This window comes from Medicago sativa, chromosome 8 (genome assembly GCF_051527215.1).
Source record: "Medicago sativa cultivar Bolivia chromosome 8, Bolivia_mono, whole genome shotgun sequence".
In the NCBI taxonomy this organism is placed as follows: Eukaryota; Viridiplantae; Streptophyta; class Magnoliopsida; order Fabales; family Fabaceae; genus Medicago; species Medicago sativa.
In genome coordinates, this window is record NC_140756.1 from 73,457,096 (window position 1) to 73,471,926 (window position 14,831).

At 35.4% G+C, this 14,831-nt stretch overlaps 1 protein-coding gene across 2 annotated transcripts; it reads right to left on the reverse strand.

Annotated features, from left to right (window-relative positions):
- Positions 1–1,090: 1,090 nt before the first annotated feature.
- Positions 1,091–6,075, reverse strand: NPSN11 (Putative plant snare 11). Of its 2 annotated transcripts, none has more exons than XR_015023262.1 (10): positions 5,742–6,075; positions 5,550–5,642; positions 4,793–4,886; positions 4,605–4,642; positions 4,402–4,490; positions 3,560–3,639; positions 2,610–2,666; positions 2,425–2,509; positions 2,245–2,319; positions 1,091–1,649 (listed from the first exon to the last, which is right to left on the reverse strand). XR_015023262.1 is itself a non-coding variant. In XM_085737273.1 (10 exons), the coding sequence occupies exons 1-10, from the start codon at positions 5,816–5,818 to the stop codon at positions 1,545–1,547; spliced, it is 801 nt and encodes a 266-aa protein (XP_085593399.1). In that variant the 5' UTR covers positions 5,819–6,075; the 3' UTR covers positions 1,091–1,544. The 2 variants fall into 2 exon arrangements, 1 of the variants encoding a protein (XP_085593399.1); XM_085737273.1 differs by having other exon boundaries at positions 2,417–2,509.
- Between the last annotated feature and the right edge of the window lie 8,756 nt (positions 6,076–14,831).

Below are 14,831 nucleotides of genomic sequence, written 5' to 3' on the forward strand. Positions count from 1 at the left end.
AATACATGGAGCTTAATAGGTTATTATGGAATGCTCCTTCAAAAAAAAAAAAAAGGTTATTATGGATACTCGTGTAAAGATTTGTGTCCTTTTTTTTTGCGATATATAGTATTTTCCTTTATTTATTTATTTATTTACTGAATTTAATAGAGTTTCTTTTCATAACTACTCCATATGATTAGGATATAGTAAGCAAATAAAGAGAGATAGATATGCTGCAAATACAATAGATTCAATTTACACATTCTTTCAAAAAAAAAAAAATAGATTCAATTCACACGTTTATAAATAAATAAATGAAAACACAGACTTTTTTTTTTTTTAAAGACACACACATATTTTAAAAACCACACAGTTGGAAATCATATATTAAAAAATGAAGCATAAATCAAGATGGAATTTTAAAAACATAACAACCTCGTATTTTTTCCAACACGAGGCAATCCACTAAGCTCACATAATGATGGTGACTTTAAGTGGAATTTGGAATTCCAGAAGTTGAGAATATGCATTTACCGTAGTTGCGCAACACAGTGTGACAATTCTTATTTGAATTGCGAAATGAGTCAAAATGTTTTATTGAAAATCACATAATGATGGTGACTTTAAGTGGAATTTGGAATTCCAGAAGTTGAGAATATGCATTTACCGTAGTTGCGCAACAGTGTGACAATTCTTATTTGAATTGCGAAATGAGTCAAAATGTTTTATTGAAAATGAGTGATAAAGTGGTTTGAAGAGGAACGTATAAATTTGAGTGATAAACTCCTTGTATTAACAAAATGACAACATTTGTCATTGCATAAAAACAATGTTATTAAAATTTGAGTCATTGGATCTTTGATCAAACCTAGATGTTGCGCAACCGCAAGATTTCTCAAATCCAACATTGTCATGGGGTCTCAAATTAGCAAAGATGACGATAGTGTCCGCGCTAATAGGGATGTCATGCGTGACGACAATAACATTGGCCACCTTTCAAACCTGAAATCTAAAAAAGGATACGATTGATTTAGCCAAGCTATACAACCTGTCTCAACTTTGGCTAATTTTTTTGGTCAAAACTAAAATATTTGTAAAGATTAAAGCATAAATAAATCATTGAACTATATTATAATCAATAATTCTTATGATATCAAGTATTTTTGTAAGAACGGTACACACAATAAAAGCCGCTGTATATTACAAGATTGACAACAATACAAACAACAAACAATCCGAGAGGATTCGTTTGTTTAGCTTTCCCTATGATTAAACAGATAAAAACCTGTCGAGTAAAAATTGTTCAGTTCAAGAAAAATAATTAAAGGTACAGGCTTAGATCAATAATGCTCTCTCATGTTTCAGGTCAACTAACCAATCCACTATTATGTAACAACACAATTGTTGACAACATTGTTTTGAGCAAAAGCTGCATCCATTGTCATCGCCGTCAAACCAAAGAGCACAAAATCAATATGACGAGATCATCACAATGTTCGTTTTAATCCTTGTGTGTGTTCCCAAAACAATTGTCCCTCATTTAAGTTCATCACAATCTTCTCTTAAAATAATCGACTGTGATTCCAAAGCAGTCTTCTGTTGTTCGTGACAACAGGAGGAGCTAATCCTGGAATGTCGCGAATGTCCTTGTTCTCTGGATGTACAAGCTGAAATTTTGAAAGATAAAATTTAGCATAGTAAGTCATAATTTGAGCATTGTCAGAGAATTTATCAATCAGTAAAATAAGCAGTTTGGCAAGAAAGTAACTTCTTGAATCTAGTTTTACAAGGTAAACTGAAACCAAGGTGGCGTTTACAAAAAGAAAATTGGCATTTATATGATCACATTCATTCACACAAAAATCAAGACATCCTGATCTTGACCGTCTGTTAACAACCCAAAAAGCACTGAATAGAGTTTGAAATGCAATTTTGTTTGTTGTACTTACAAATATCATAATCCGAGAAAATTTCAACATAATAAAAATACATACATAAACTAAAAGCGGTAAATCTGTGAAAGGCCATCAAAAGCTATGCCTAGTGAAGACTAGTGGAGGAGTTCTTTTTCATGGTTAATCAGTAAATCAATATATTATGCTTCATAAGCAACTTAAATGCTTCATCCACGTGTTGTCAAAGCAATTTCTACCACAGGTAAACATGGCACATCTAGGCACCAATAAATTCACCATGAAGTACAGCAACAATAGAGGGTATTTCTGAATTGAACCAAAAAGTTAGAAAGCAAATTTCCCTTACCTTTACAATAATGATAGCAATTACTCCAATGACGATGAGGAAAAGTAATGCCATAATACACTTGTCAGTAGCAACCTATTACAAAAATGCGAGCAAGTTTATCAATGAATGATTCATAAAGTAAGTTAGGAACTATACTGAACAAAATGATGTGGATTCTGTAGAAATTGACCTGCCTACCGATTTCCTTGACCAATTTAGATGCTTTCTTTATAGAAAAATGGATAGAATCCAGCTCATTGACAACTCTGCTCATTTGTTCCGTCTACAAAAGGAAGAGGTTACAGCCCTTAGTACCCATGTCAAAATCAAGTTTTTTTTCCTTGGACTACTTCTGGGGTGAAGGCTATGCATAAGATTCATACCTGTGCCTTAAGAGCTGCAGCAGTCTCAGTACCAATATTTACCGTGTCTTGAACAATCTATTGCAGAAGGGTTCATGAAAATAAACTGTCAGCGAAGTTCCAAATTTTATCCACATGAAATAGACAACAGAATTTGTATATCCAGAATATTCAAATCAAACACCATTTAGTATTTTTCAGTTCTCTTTCACAACTTCCACTGTACATCAAACTTCTAGAGGAGCAGAGGGGACATGGAGTGCAATTGTGGTTTAATTTAAGGTGAATTAATATAAAATGCACATATTTTCCACATGTACCCAAGGAGGTGTATGTATAACAACTTTGCTACTCAATTTAAGACTACAAGGTTATGTAAGACAAAAGCTTGTGTTTCCTTTGAAAACAAAATATAGAAATATTTTGTCTCCACTTCCTCACACTTTTTCATCCTTATTTCACTGATTCCATGATTTAGCAATAATCCAATATCAAGTTTATTTAAGCTTGTATATGAATAAAAAGCAAGGTTGGGAAGGTAATGTTTCAGGAGCATAATGTTAGATTAATATAAACACAACAAACTTTAATGTATTCTTTAATTTAAATGAGAAGGAACATGTTGCGAAAGAGATAGTTAAATTGTCATAAGATATTTACGGAAGTAAACTGACGAGACGGTACTAAATAAACAATAGGACACAACCAAGACAACAGTTTGACAAAAAAGAAAGACCATATATTACTTGAAGGTCAAATTCATTACCAGCAATTAAATTGTGCTCTAACATCCATATATTTTCTTAACTAACTGCTATTATCACGACAATGAAAAGTAAGCAAGCATAATATGTGGAGCTACAACATTTGCCTCTAGGACAAATAAAATACTATAGCAAATTATAAAATCACCAGTAGTCTATGTATTTGGAAAGAAAAAAAAAATAGTGATATTCAAGGTATAAACCAACCCTTTTTCCCCTCTCAATGGCTTGATCTGTGTCATCCATCATCCGATTCCCATGATCCATTAGCTGTTCATTTGACATTGCTGTAATACATCATAAATGCTCCAAATTAACCAAAATGGTAAACAGATTAAATCTTCTTTGGTCAGTGGCGAAAACCAAAATAGCTTGTATTTCATTTAAAATTACTTCCGACTTTTAAAGGCTGACAGCCAAAATACAGGTATTTTTAACTGACAAAAAAAGCAGAAAAGATAAGCTATTAATATTAAAAGCAGAAATAGGCCAGCCCCCTTCAAACAATAGCTGAAACAGACAATATTTTCTTTTTTACTTTATATTGAAGCTTTTCTACAAAAAAAAAAAAAAATTAAAAATATGTATGTAAAAAAGGATGAAGATCATAGAAGTGTGAGAAAGGAACTTAGACTACGAAGCATGCATGCATGTTGAATTTCAAGTAATGTGTATACTGCAAATCAAAGCGACATGAACCATCTCCCAATATGAAATAATGCAGAAGTATGATAGTTTTTCTAATCTCTCACTTTCACTGAAACGATTGAGGACTCCTCCGCTCATACATACAGTCACAATACAAGTGTAGAATGAATACAACCACGAGTCGTATAAATCAAGCATAACAAGAAGGTAGAAGCACGGGCCTTGTCTAAAAACTGAGTAACTGACAAATATATCCATTGCCTAAATTACTAAATATAAAGTGTGTTTAATCAATAATGTCACACCTAGTGAAATAAAATGATCATGGACTTTGACTACTGAAAACATGTTGCGACACATAAACATTAGCATAATCGATATGAAGAAGCCAGCATACTTACCGGAAGCTAGCAAGACATTTTCTTCTGTGTCGCCTTCATTGGGTCCCTCAAAGAGTTCAATTCGCTTATTCTCAATATTTGAAGCGTATCTGCATTGCAACAAAACACAAGCACTTACTTGTTGATGCTATCAAGGTACGCATTCCACTCAAGCAAGAACAGAATGAGAGATTCTAAGGAAGCAAAATGGTGTTCTCACTTACTGTTTTTTCAAAGCAACATATGAATTCAATTCTTTGATCTGCAACAAAAATGCAAATTCTTGTTAGTAATAGAATGAATGCGATTTAGAATTATAGATACCAATAAACTTAAAACATGAAGTAGCAAAATTAAGGGGTCAAAACAGAAGTGTATATATCACGTTAGTATCCAGAGCTAAACATCTTACCATTGACTGCTTTTTCTCATTCAAAAATTTGGTTGTTTCTCTATCAAATCTAGCCTCTAAAGCTTTGACTTCTTTATCAAACTCTTTGATAAGCCTGAAAAAAACAGATCCAACAATATATACACTAGATTAAGCAAAGAGCCAGACCACTAATCATGGTAATTCATGGATCAAAGCTTGGTGTGCTTCCAATGCCAAAATGGAATCAAACAATCAACCTTTTAAAATTATTGAAAACAGAGTTATTTATGTTTGGTTCCACTTTTAGATGAGCCTAAATTGATTCTAAAGGAGTAGAATTGATTTTGACATGTATCGATGTTTTTGAGTAAAATTGATTTTGCGTCCAAAATTGTTTCTAAGCTAAAATTTTGAGTTTTTGCCTCTACAATTGACTTTTAACTTTAAATTGTTTCTCTTCAAAAAAAAAAACTTTAAATTGTTTGTTCAACCCACTTTTATATAAATGCATCCGAACATATATCACTTTTACCTAAAATCAACTCATTTTCAGCCAGAATAAATTTTATACAATCAATTCATGCAAAATCAATTTTATTCACCACATAATCAAACACAAACATAAAAATCACATTGATCTTTCAGGTTAATAGGTTTTAGCACATTTTCAACACAGATCTGGAAAATGCAAACAACTCTCAACTCGCCAATAAAATGAACAACATCAAGCTCAACATTGTAACACATGAAAAACGAACATTTCAATCACAAATAACGAATGAAACACAAAAATTACCCTTTACACTCTCGCATTTTCTCGGTGAGTTCTTCCAATTGCCTGCTCTTTCTACTCGCATCCTTAATTTTCTCCAGCTTCTGAAATCCATTTCTGAACAAAAAAATCAACAATGACGATTCAAAAAACGATGCATGAGACAGAAATTTGAAGGGGAAATCAAAACAATGGAGGATTTGATTAGATTCTTACGATAGAGCGCGGAAATTGTCGGCGACGCGTCCGTCGATCTCCGCCAGATCCTCGCTGATCGCCGACAACTGATCCATTTTCAACGGTAATCAATCAGCCTCAACCGTCAGATTTTGCACTAACGGCGAGATCTGAATGAGGAAGGTTTGGATTTGTTTGAATGAAGATTTTATAATGTAGATTATTGGATTCTGTAATGTGGATTAGATTTTGTATTGCGACCAAACAGAGTGCTGCATTTATTTTAAGGGATCAAAAGCGCGTTTAGGATAATTTGATGATTTTTGAAAGGAGAATAGATTTTAGTGTTGTTGTTCGTTAAGTCGTGAAGAATAGACAAAACATTGTTGGGTCGGTCTTGTTGTGTTTCTTCTTCTCCCTCGTGAATCGTGATTATTAGTAATTTTTTTTCATAAATTTTGTGATACTTTTGTTTTTTTAGTATTTTTGGTTCTAAATGAATTTGGCCGCTTGATTTGATTCTTGATATAACGATGGTTTTCATAAAATGGTAGGGCTAAATAATAAAATCTAAAACTTAGCGTATGCTCGTGTAAGTAAGGAAAAAATGGTAGCTCATTTGATTGAATTAAGAGATTAAGAAGTTAAAAGTCTATGTCCGAATCTTAACCAAAAAAACATATTAATCAAACAACTTCCATGCTGAAATTTTTAATTAAAAAACCATAAATTGGGTTTGACCCCACCAGTTGGTAGATGGTGATGATCATGATCTTATTTAATTGCCACATTCACCGGCGATGATCGAGCATATTGTAGAAGAAGGGAAACATGGATTTGCCAAACTATCATTTCTTTCTCTTAACCGGAACAACACAACACAAACTATCATATTCGAATAAAAAAAAGTTGTTTTAAATTATCTATCATTTTACAATATTAATGAATAATTAATTTTTATATCATTTAATACTTATTACTTTATCTTTTTCAATTTATTTTAGTTTATATTTTTCATACCATTAACGAATTATATTTTTGTAAAATACTATTTCATTATTACTCTTTTCCGTGCAAAATTAATTCCATTTCTTACTATATGTGAAATTACTAGAATGACATATAATTTGGAGCAGATGAAGTATAATAATATATGTCATTATATAAAAAAAATGGTCTTGTTAACGGAACACTCTTTAAACATTCTAATTAGGAAATTATTCTTTAAAAAAGTCAAATAATTCAATTTCTAATACATTGAATACATAACTTTTCATAAAAAAATTACTATTTAAGAACTTTAAAGAGTGTCTCGTGACACTCATTAACATTTTCCTATAAGAAAAAACTTAAAAAAAAATAAATGGGTCATTCTATTAAGTATTTTACAATACTAAGAAACTTTAAATGGGATACCATTTGTTTACAAACGGATAATGGAGGTCTGGGGTTGAAAATGTTGAAGGAATTTAATATTTCTTTGTTAGGTAAATGGGTGTGGAGGTTGTTGGAGGAGAGGGAGAGTTTGTGGAATGTAGTTATTCGCGCAAAGTATGAAGAGGAGGGGGGTAGGGTGCGGTTTGGTGAAGGTGGTGGCTCGAATTGGTGGCGCACTTTGAACCAAATTCGATTGGGGGTGGGTCTTGTTGATAATAGGTGGTTGGTGGGTAACATTGTTAGGAAGGTGGGGGATGAAGGTGAGAAAAACACAAGAAGGGGGGTTGAATTGTGTTTTAGAAAAATTCTTCGTTTCTCCTAAAAACTGAACACACTGATCAGAAGCTAAGCGAGACAGCTTCTGAAGTGATAATCAGAATCTAAATGCAGCGGAATAAAACAGAGAGAGAGAAGAAGAACGACACAAAGCAATTATACTGGTTCCTTCCACAATCCGGAAGTAGTCCAGTCCCCCTTGCACTTCCAAGGAGATTTCACTATGAGTAATATCTGATTACAAATGCTCAAGCACACAAGCAAGAGACTTCCAATGCTCAAGCACACAAGCAAGAGACTTCCTTTGCTCAAGAACACAATCAAGAGACTTCCTGCTCAAGCACAACTGCAAGAGACTTCCTAACTAAACAAAATTACACAGAAAATTGTTTAAGGTTGAACACTTGATATACAATCAGAGGTGCTCACAATACAAATCAGATACAGACTCAATGGACTTAAGAATTTCTAAGATATGACTTTGAGACACAGAAATTCTAAGTGAATGCAGAACAATTTCAGCAGAGGTTTGGTACTTGTGAAAATCTTGTGAGTCTTTCGTTCAGCGTTCTTGCATTACCAATTCTCTAGGTCTTCACTCCTTTATATAGAGGTGTGAGAGAGACGTTGTGAAATTGCCAGCACACCAAAGAGTCGTTGTTGAAGCTTGATCTTTCACCAATAATCTTTTGCCTGATTTGGCTGTTGTCCTATGAAGAACAAATTTGAAATCCATTCCTTATCCAAAGGAACATCTATGCAGGCGAAACCGTATTCTGGAGCTATTTTCTTGTCCTGTAGCGCGGACACAAAACAGAGTAGTGGAGAACGTGGTTGTACAATTCGTACAAAGTACAATGTCAACGCTTTCGTCCAAATTGCAAACACACGCCTTCAAACACCTTTGAAATGACCGTTGCAAACTCCACTAATCCTTTGTTTGTGTTTTCGAATCCAATAGACAGCTTTTGCATTGATAATTCTTCAATTCTTGATTCTTTGCAAATCCAGTTGATATTCAGCTTCTGGTGAAATGGCTTCTGATGATGCAGCTTCTGATGATATGACTTCTGCAGCTTCTGATGACGCAGCTTCTGATGATGTGGCTTCTGGACCTCTTGTCTTCAGAAGCACTATTCTTCAGGAGCAGCCTACTTCAGGAGCGCTATTTCTTCAGGAGCAGCTTGACTTCAGGAGCGCTTTTTCTCTTCAGTAGCAAGTTGCCTTCAGGAGCGTCCAAGCTTCAAATTTTTGTTGTTTCCATAGCTCTTTATTTGCTCATTCAGAACCAATGATGATGTAACTTTATAATTATGGTCCTGTACACTTGAACAAATATTAGCTAGTCCAATTTACAATTTTTAATACCTTGTTATCATCAAAACCCTTTAAGGTTCATTGTTAAACACATTTTGTTCCAACAATCTCCCCCTTTTTGATGATGACAAACAAAAGTATTTAAAATTGATCAATTGTTGTTAATCTAATTAACAAGTTGACTTTGGGGTTCTGAGGTTTGTAAGCTCAGACTCCCCCTGAGTCTGATAGTCTTTAAGGTGAGGTTTGTAAGCTCCCCCTAAGTTCTATCCAGGTTAATTAAATTCATTTTTCGCGCAATAATATTATCAGAGCTTAAAAACAAAATTGAATCATTGAAAGAATTAACTTATAGATAAGAAGAATGGTTCAATTAATTTTACTTGAATTTTGATACTCCTTCGTTCGTTCATAGCTTATACCAATAAGGTAAAAAAAATGATAGAAGGTTTTCAAAAATTTCAAATGCCATTAATGGGGCTCAGAGCCTTTAAATACTTGTCACATATACTCCCCCTTTTGTCATTATCAAAAAAAAATTTAAGCATAAAAGACAAAAAGATATGAGAAAAACTCAAACAGGAGAGAGTATAAAAGAAAGTGAACTAAATAAGTCAGAGCAAAATATATGAACATGTATATCAATTGTCAGAAGCAGCTAAACAGTCAGAATCAGTAAGCATTCAGAAGCAAGAGAAATAAGACAAGATGGTTTCAGAAGCAAGGACTAAGAAATTTTAAAACAGACAACAAACAAAGAAAAACACAAGGGTGTGCAACTAAGGGTTGGTTTGTTGTTGTTTCTTCATCTCTTCCATTTCTTCAATCTTCTTCTTCAACAGTTCTTCAAGTTGTTGTTGCCTCTGAAGAAGAGCTTGTTCCCTTTCTCTAGCTTCTTGCTGCTGCTGTGCCATCTGTTTCTTCAGAAGCTTACACAGCCTTGCTTCTCTGGTCAAGTAATCCGTTTCAAAGAAGAAAGGCTGGTTTGCCAGAAGCAGTGTAGAACTTCTTACTCTAAGACTCTGATTCACTTGCTCCATTAGCCTTCTGACTGAAGCTTGCTTGACTCTGATGCATTTGGCCTTGATTTCTTCAATAACCGCAGCTGCCCGGTTTTGAAGAGATGCCCAGGAGTCTTCATATGCACCTGTGAGATCAATTGTCCTTCTTTGATCCACCAGATTATGCATCTGGCTCAAGATTGTGAGAAGCTCAGAATTAATATATCCAGATTCCAGGATGTTTGTGGGTGGATGATCAAGGGTTTCAAGATCAGAATCACTGATTTCTAAATCTTGAATGGGGTTAGGAATTGGAAAGGTAAGGTGTGTTTGTGTGTTTGAAGATGAAGGCTGGTCAGAATCAATGTGTGTGGTGGAGGTTGAGTCTTGAACATTGACTAGAGAGATGTCAACATCCATGGGAGTTGGTTCTGGAGAGTGTTCAGGTAAAGGTTGAAATTCAGTTTCAGTTGGTGGTTGTTGTAGTGAAGTTGTTGTTTGATTGTTGAGTTGGGGGTCAATGATGGCTATTGGTGATTGTGGGGGTGTTGTGGGTTTTTGTGGTTCAGGTGTTTGTTGATGGGGGTTTTCTGAAACAATATTTTCAGAAGCAGTTGCTTCTGGAGTTGTTTCAGAGGCCTTTTCTGAAGTAGATTCAACATTTTCTGGAGGAATCATGTTGAGAGGTTGAATGTTAAGGGGTTGAGGGTTAAGGCGAAAGATAGTCTCAATGACTTTTTCTCTCTGCACAGCCATTTCAGCCAACTTCTCATTAATTATGTGACCAACTGGCTCATAAGTAGTTGACTGGGAGGGCTTTTTGTTGGTTTTGGTTGATGTTGGCTTGCTTTTTACTGGTTTTTGAAAGAGTTGGGTTAAGGGTATATCATCATCAGAATCATCAGAATCTGATAATGGTGTGGATGCGGAATCTGATGATATATTAATTACCTTCTCTGATTCAGGATCAGAATTCTCTTTAACAGACTCACTGGTCATCAGCAACAGTTGCTTGGCTTCTGAAACTACAGACTCTTGTAGCTCAGCAGCAATCTCCATAGCTTTTCCAATAGCTTCTGACACAATAGTAGCAGCTTCAGTCTTCTTAGGAACATGAGGGAAGTTCTTGGTCCTCCTTACTGCTTGCTTCCTTTTCTTCTTTGGTATTGCAGGTTGATCAAGAGTAATGCCAACATCCATGATCATCCTGGAATCCATGTCTTCAATGGCTTCTTCAATAGAAGGTACTGATGAACTACCAATTTTGAGCTTGTCAGTAGCAACTTTTGCCTTTTTAACAGATTGTTCAACCTCTAGATATTGCTCTGCAGTCATCTTCCTTTTTGACTTTCTGCCTCTGGCTCGTGGCAGAGCACCACCATACATTTCCTCTGGAATATCTTCCAATCTGATTCTCTCATTGGTTGCCTCAAAATGTTCTTTGATATAGTACATCTGCACTTCAATGGGATCCTTCTTGCAGATGGGTGGAAAGTCCTTCATAAGATCAAACTTAACAAGTGATTCACTCAAATCTGTATGAAGCTTGGTGACAGCAGGGATCAACTTCATATTCTTGAGGGTTTGTGCATTAATGAACTTTCCAGTTTTAGTATCAAGCAGCTCATCTGTGAAGGCTTCAGCACTGCTTAGCTTGTCCAAGACTCCTCCTTGATAGAATATTTCTGACAAGAGTCTTCCATAAGGTACCCAGGTTCTATTCTGCAGCTGACTCTGTTTCAGACACTCTATCAAGTATTTGAACATATATTTTGGCACGTTCACTTTCTCCTTCTTAATGAAGTGTTGAAGAAAGACTTTTTGTGCCAAATTGGGTTTCTCACTACCACCACATGGAAGTAAGTCCTCATTCTGAATCTTCAGAAGCAGCTTCTTATCCATGCTTAGATCAGCATACTTTCCTGCTTGCGTTGAGTTGTACAGTGCCAAGTTTACTTTTTCCTTCCAGAGGCGTTCTTCAGTTGTATTTGAGAGATCAATTCCAGAGTATTTTCCAGAGGCCTCTCTACAGAGTACAGCTTCTATCTGCCATTCCGCAATTCTCACTGGAATACCACAAATACTTGACCTGATTTCAATACCTGTAAATGGCTCAAGTCCCATTTCTTCTCTGGTCTTCCCTTCCAGTTCGGGATAAATCAACACCATTTGACTTTCTTCAGTTATGGACGCAGCTTTGTCATAAACCTTAGCCCTTACCCAGAAGTGTCTTACCAATGCTTCGTATGTTGGTCCATTCAACATCTTGAAGTAATGAATAAGTTCCTGCTCTTCATAGTAGCTTCTGATCCAACACTCATGGAAAGCGAGTGATTCAAAATCCACCGGATTTTCTATTTGAACCTGTAGTTCCCATTCTTCCAATTTCATGCTTCTTCCTTTGTAGTCAAATTCAGGGACCATCCGTGAAGTAGATTCTGAAACTTTTGAGCTTGATGATGCCATTTGATGATTGACGAAGATTTGAAGAAGATGAAGATTTTAGGGTTCTAAGTTTGAGAGAATGCGCTTACTTCGCAAGAGGTTTGAGAGCAAATGTGTTTGTTGTGAGTGAGTAGTGTGTGAATTGACAAAGTGTTAGAAGTAAAACGATTGCAATTCAAAAGAGACAAACAAACATAACATTAATGACAAAATTGGGGGTGCGTGAAAAGTACTTTCAAAGCTATTAAATCATCATTGCCCTTTTAGTTATACACCAACACATACAGGCCACGTAAGAAGTTCACAGAGTAACTACCAAGTTAGTGGGCCAGAAGTTACTTTTTAAAAGGTAACTTCCAACGTTTCCACTAATTCAACTATTCAGAAGCAACAAATCCAGCTTCTGGACTTCAGATGCTGACGTCATCATCAGAAGCGAGTTTTCCTCAGAACCTCAATAAAGAGCTTCTGATGGACTACCGCTTCTGAACTAACTTCAGAACCTAAAATCCTATTCAGGAGCAAGCAAGCATTTAATCAGATACAAAGTGCATGTTCAAATTTTTCTTTATAAAATCAAATCTTTCAACAGTTAAAGGCTTAGTAAATATATCAGCCCATTGATTTTCAGTATCAATGAATTGTATATCTAAAATTCCTTTTTGAACATAATCTCTGATAAAATGGTGTTTGATTTCAATGTGCTTCGCTCTTGAATGCAAAATTGGATTTTTAGACAAACAAATAGCAGCAGTATTATCACAATAAATGGGAATACTGTTAGCAGTTATCTGATAATCTTCCAACTGATGTTTCATCCAAAGTAGTTGTGTACAACAACTTGCAGCTGAAATGTATTCTGCTTCTGCTGTAGACATAGCAATAGTTGTTTGTCTTTTGCTAGCCCAGGATATAAGATTATCACCCAGAAATTGACAATTGCCACTGGTTGACTTTCTTTCAATCCTATCACCAGCATAATCAGCATCACAGAATCCAATTAGCTTATAATCTAAGGATTTCCTATAAAGGAGTCCAAGATTGGTCGTTCCTTTCAAATACCTGAAGATTCTCTTGACAGCAGTCATATGAGATTCTCTAGGATCTGATTGGAATCTTGCACACAAGCATACACTGAATAAAATATCTGGCCTAGATGCAGTGAGGTATAACAAAGAACCAATCATACCTCTATACAGCTTCTGATCTACTTTAGCTCCTTCATCTTCTTTGCTTAAGGTGCACGTAGGGTGCATTGGAGTGTTCATCACTTTACAATCTTCAAGTTTGAACTTCTTCAGAAGCTCCTTTGTGTACTTTGATTGATGAACATAGACTCCATCTTTGCATTGATTGATTTGAATGCCCAGGAAGAACTTCAGCTCTCCCATCATGCTCATTTCAAATTCATCCTGCATTAACTCAGAAAATTCCTTGCAAAGAGATGCATTAGTAGAACCAAATATTATATCATCAACATATATTTGCACAACAAGAATATCTTTCCCAAGGGTCCTTCTGAAGAGTGTAGTGTCAACCTGTCCTCTCTTAAAGTTATTTTTGATTAAGAAATTACTTAGTCTATCATACCAAGCTCTGGGAGCTTGTTTCAAGCCATATAGTGATTTCTTCAATTTAAAAACATGGTCAGGATATTTAATATCCTCAAATCCAGGAGGTTGCTTAACATACACTTCTTCTTCTATGACACCATTGAGAAATGCACTCTTGACATCCATCTGATATAATATTATGCCATGATTAACTGCATAGGAAAGAAGTAACCTGATTGCTTCCAATCTTGCAACTGGAGCAAACGTTTCAGTGTAATCAATGCCTTCTTGTTGACTATACCCTTGTGCAACAAGTCTGGCTTTGTTTCTTGTTACTTCACCTTGCTCATTCAGCTTGTTTCTGAATACCCATTTTGTTCCAATAATGTTCTTGTGCTGAGGTTTGGGTACCAGATCCCACACATCATTTCTTTGAAATTGATTCAACTCTTCTTGCATAGCTAGGATCCATCCATCATCTGAAAGTGCTTCATCAACTGTTGTAGGTTCAATCATTGAGATTAGTCCAATCATTGACTCTTCTTGTCTGAAATGTGATCTTGTTCTTCTTGGACTATCTTTGTTTCCAATGATTAGCTCTTCAGGATGTGAAGACTTGTGTTTGAATGTGTTTCTGGGAGGATCTTCTTGATGTGAGTCATCTTGTGCTTCATCAGAAGCAGCTTCATCTTGCGCTTCTGATGTGGGTTCAGCTTCTGGACTATCTTCAGACTCAGCTATCTGATCAGGTTCTGGAGTAGCTTCAGGAACCTGTATCTCTGCAGAACTTTCACCTTGCTTTGAAGTTTTATCTTCAAGCTCCTTGTCATCAAATTTAACGTGCATAGATTCTTCAACACAGAGTGTTTCTGAATTATACACTCTGTATGCCTTTGACCTTTCAGAGTAACCCAAAAAGATTCCTCTTTGGGCCTTGGCATCAAATTTCTTTAGGTAGAGCTTGTTGTTCAGAATGTAACATGTACATCCAAATTGATGAAAGTAAGAGATATTGGGTTTTCTTCCTTTAAAGAGTTCATATGCTGTTTTCTCCAAAATAGGTCTAATATAGATCCTGTTTTGAACATAGCATGCTGTAT